The 3,643-nt window shown below is 44.3% G+C and overlaps 1 protein-coding gene across 1 annotated transcript; it reads right to left on the bottom strand.

Moving 5' to 3' along the window:
• Positions 1-256: 256 nt before the first annotated feature.
• LOC108242533 (histone H3-like) lies at positions 257-3,508 on the bottom strand. Its single transcript, XM_017427408.2, has 2 exons — positions 3,203-3,508; positions 257-310 (listed from the first exon to the last, which is right to left on the bottom strand). The coding sequence occupies exons 1-2, from the start codon at positions 3,503-3,505 to the stop codon at positions 257-259; spliced, it is 357 nt and encodes a 118-aa protein (XP_017282897.2). The 5' UTR covers positions 3,506-3,508.
• Positions 3,509-3,643: the final 135 nt, after the last annotated feature.

Here is a 3,643-nt window from a genome sequence, read left to right on the forward strand (position 1 = left end):
AGGAATGTTAAATATCTCGAAGGCTTAAATGGCTCCTAGATCATTAACCGACTCATTAAACTCCCCCCATGAGCTTGAGCTGACTGATTCAATCAGCAGTGATCACTGAGAGCAGTGTTGTCACCTGTGAGCAGCAAGAGCCTTTCTTTTTGGGGGGGGGGGGCATGCCTCCCGTCACCACGTGCTGCGCCACCTTTCCCACCGGCGTCTCCAGGCTCTCCAGGTGACAGAAACTTTGCGAGAACCTGTCAAAGTGTCACCGTTTGTCGCCCGGAAGCGTCTGCGGCTTGGAGTTATCCGGGCTGCGGTGCTGACGGTGCATTCAAATATAGATTTTAATATCGGGGTGGGTGTGATGTACAGATAGATGCCTTGTGATGGAGATGTTTTTTTTTTTATTTTGATTCAGAAAATGCTGAGATTTATGTAAAATTACCCAGGTTTTGAAAAAAACAACAACATAATTTTTAAATAATTTCCTCAGTTTCTTTGTTGCCCATAATATGTCTTGTGCACCTGGAGTTTCTGGCCAGATTTCTGTTTTTCTTGTCGCAGTCACTCTGCTGAGAGGAAGAAACCCAAATCACATCTCCACACTTGTATTCTGAGATCAGTCCTGATTTAACACAAGCGTCTGATGTCGTTTTGAGCCACATTTTCACAAGCTTCTGCTTGTTCTACACATCTCACGTGCCTATGTGTTTGTGTTGCCCCTCGATATACAAACCACATGTTCAGAAAAACGACATTTTGTCTAAAATACAGTGAAAACTGACATTCGATGACTGGTTTGTATCTATATCGACAATCAGTAACACAAGCAGAACTATTTTTGTGGTCTTAATTGACCAGCTTTGTTGAATTTAGAACATTTGAACAAAATAAAACATTTAAGTAACTATATATATTATTTTTGAAGATTCTCCAATCAGCAGATTGGGATTGGGTATGAAAGGAGCAAACACCAAAAACTGAGGCTTCCTCCACATTTGGGCCCGAAGATTTAGCCCCCCCCCCCAAAGTACCCTTATTATCGCGTTAATGAATGAATGACTTTGACACAATGGACCTGCATCCTTTCATCTGACATGGACGTTCACACTGCGGCAGCATTTGAAAAACATTGGATATGTATCAGATTCAGCACCAGGTACAGGAAAAAACCTGGGTCAGGTATGAAAAAACATCTGATTAGTCATGTTTACACTTTCATGAAAAAATCCTACATGTGTCGCATAGGGGGGAAAAAAAACAAAAGACAAACAAACAAAAAAGAAAAATTCGGAATTGGGTCGCATTTGCCCGCAGTGCGAACGTGGCCTTAGATTAGTTATCCACACTTTGTGCTTTCATAAATGGACCACAAGACACACGAGAAAGGTACATAAACACATACAGTCGTGCAATCCAGAGAGGTGTGGGTGACACGGGTAAATTGAGCATCGTGGTCCTTTTGGTCGTCATAGAAACCATATCTCATGAGGGATTATGGTGTTTCAGAAAGCTCTTAAGTTGCAGCAGCTTATTGCACGAGCCGCAGACTGTCATTAAAGAGCTGCAGAGGGGATTTTTCTGTCAGAAATGGACCATATTTGTCCTGCTGAGTTGCACCCCCGATGGAGTCTTTATGGCAGTGGTGTCCAATACTGGTCCTGGAGGGTCACTATCCTGCATGTTTTTTGGTGTTTCTCTGCTTTGACGCACCTGATTTGAATGACTGAGGGATTAACAGGCTTCTGCAGAACTTGAAGACCTGCTGAAGAGCAGGGAAATTACTAAAACGTGCAGGATAGTGGCCCTCGAGGACGAGGATTGGACACCACTGCTTTATGCCAACGAAGACTCTGCTGCATTCAGGTGTTTTCCACACGTAGTAAAACAATGACTTCAGTCCATCTACCGTGTATGTATGTTTGGAGGAAGAAGACATACGGCTGTTGCTTGGCGACATAAAACAAACCACCAAGCTGTTGCCCTGTTGAAGTTTTTCATGACCCATATATCGTTCAGGTGAGATGAAAAGAATGCATTTTGTTTGCTAAGCCCAAAGCAGCTAGTGGTACATCACACACGCCTCGCAGAGTCCAAACTTCAGCACGTACGTCACCATCTTTGAACTACTGCGTGCACAATAGTCGGTGCAGCTAGAAAACACAGACGACTTCCTAATGGCCCTCAGGAGGTTCACAGCAGGCTGGTACAGCTAATTCGAGCTCCTGTCAGACCAAGGCGCAAAGATTTATAACCGAGAAACAGATTAGGTCCTGCCTGACGCCACCCCGGAGTAAATAACAGTCAGAAATCACATTTAATTTCGCCTCACTTCCTAGACAACGTGTTTCATTTGAACTAATCAAAAATAGATATCTCTCTGCTCCTTCAGTACCAGGACAGAGCACATGAGACCCATTACCCCTCCAACACCAACACCACCTCATATTTTCCAAAGCAGCCAGAGTATAAAGTTCATTTCAAAGATTTTCAAATCTTTGAAATGCTGCACCTCAGAAGGTAACCCTCAGCTGCCAATTCATCAAAGATACACGTGCGTGCAACTTTTCTCTGTGATGAAAAGGAGATAACATCACCCAGAAGCCCTCTCACCAATGTTCACCTTCAAAGTCTCAGCCCAAACACTGATAGACTTCTAGCTAATAAAAGATGTTAGAAAAAAAGTTAAAAGTTGCTCATATAGAAGGATTCAGAATATATGAAGGCTTCAGATGTGTTTTATTCTAATTTTCTCAAAAGGGTTGGGGTTTAATCAGTGATCTGAAGTTGTTCAGTCAATCCCTGAGGAGAAACACAGAGATAAACAGTCTCACACACACACACACACACACACACACACACACACACACACACACACACACACACACACACTCCTAAAATGTACAAATTTTGTGGGAGAAAAATCCACAAGCATGTAAGCCCACATATAGGTATTTCAGAAATTTAAGTTAATATAACTTTGTATTCATTTAATCATTTATTTTTTTAAACAAAGGGAGAAACCACCTCCTCCAGGAGGTGGTGGTGGTTTGGGGGAAGGGGGGACATTAAATGTTTTTGTAGCTCATCCTCCTGGTTTTGTTAAAGAGTTGTTATAGATGCTGATGGCTGTGGGCAGGAAGGATCTCTTGTAGCGGTCTATCTCGATGTGTCCTCGGTCCTGTTGTCCTGGTGTCCTCAAAGGGACCACCAGGTGAGCCTCGCTGGCCTCCTGCAGAGCCACGATGGCTGAGCTCTGGAAGCGCAGGTCGGTCTTGAAGTTCTGGGTGATCTCTGGGACCTGACGCTGGAAGGGCAGCTTCCAGATGAGCGGCTCGGTGGACTTCTGGTAGCGGTGGATCTCCATGAGAGCCACGGTACCGGGCCTGTAGCGATGAGGCTTCTTCACTCCGCCGGTGGCCTGGGTGCTCTTGCAGGCGGCTCTGGTGGCGAGCTGCTTCCTGGAAGCTTTATCTCCTGTGGATTTACGGGCGGTGTGCTTGGTTCTGACCATGACTGGACTTCAGGGTTCTTCACATTTAACACTTGTTATGGTTACGCATCATAACAAAATGTCCAAAAGTAAAAAGGCTTCAGTAAAAAACCCTTCCAGCTGCACAGCATCCGATACCAGAGGAAATAATCATTCAAA

Source organism: Kryptolebias marmoratus, linkage group LG14, assembly GCF_001649575.2.
Source record: "Kryptolebias marmoratus isolate JLee-2015 linkage group LG14, ASM164957v2, whole genome shotgun sequence".
Taxonomy (NCBI): domain Eukaryota; kingdom Metazoa; phylum Chordata; class Actinopteri; order Cyprinodontiformes; family Rivulidae; genus Kryptolebias; species Kryptolebias marmoratus.

Excerpts from the sequence above, each read along its gene's own strand:
- LOC108242533 (XM_017427408.2), bottom strand. The coding sequence starts at position 3,505 with ATGGTCAGAACCAAGCACACCGCCCGTAAATCCACAGGAGATAAAGCT. Across the intron at positions 311-3,202 it reads AGGCCAGCGAGGCTCACCTG|CACCGCAGCCCGGATAACTC; the intron begins GTGGTCCCTTTG and ends ATGCACCGTCAG.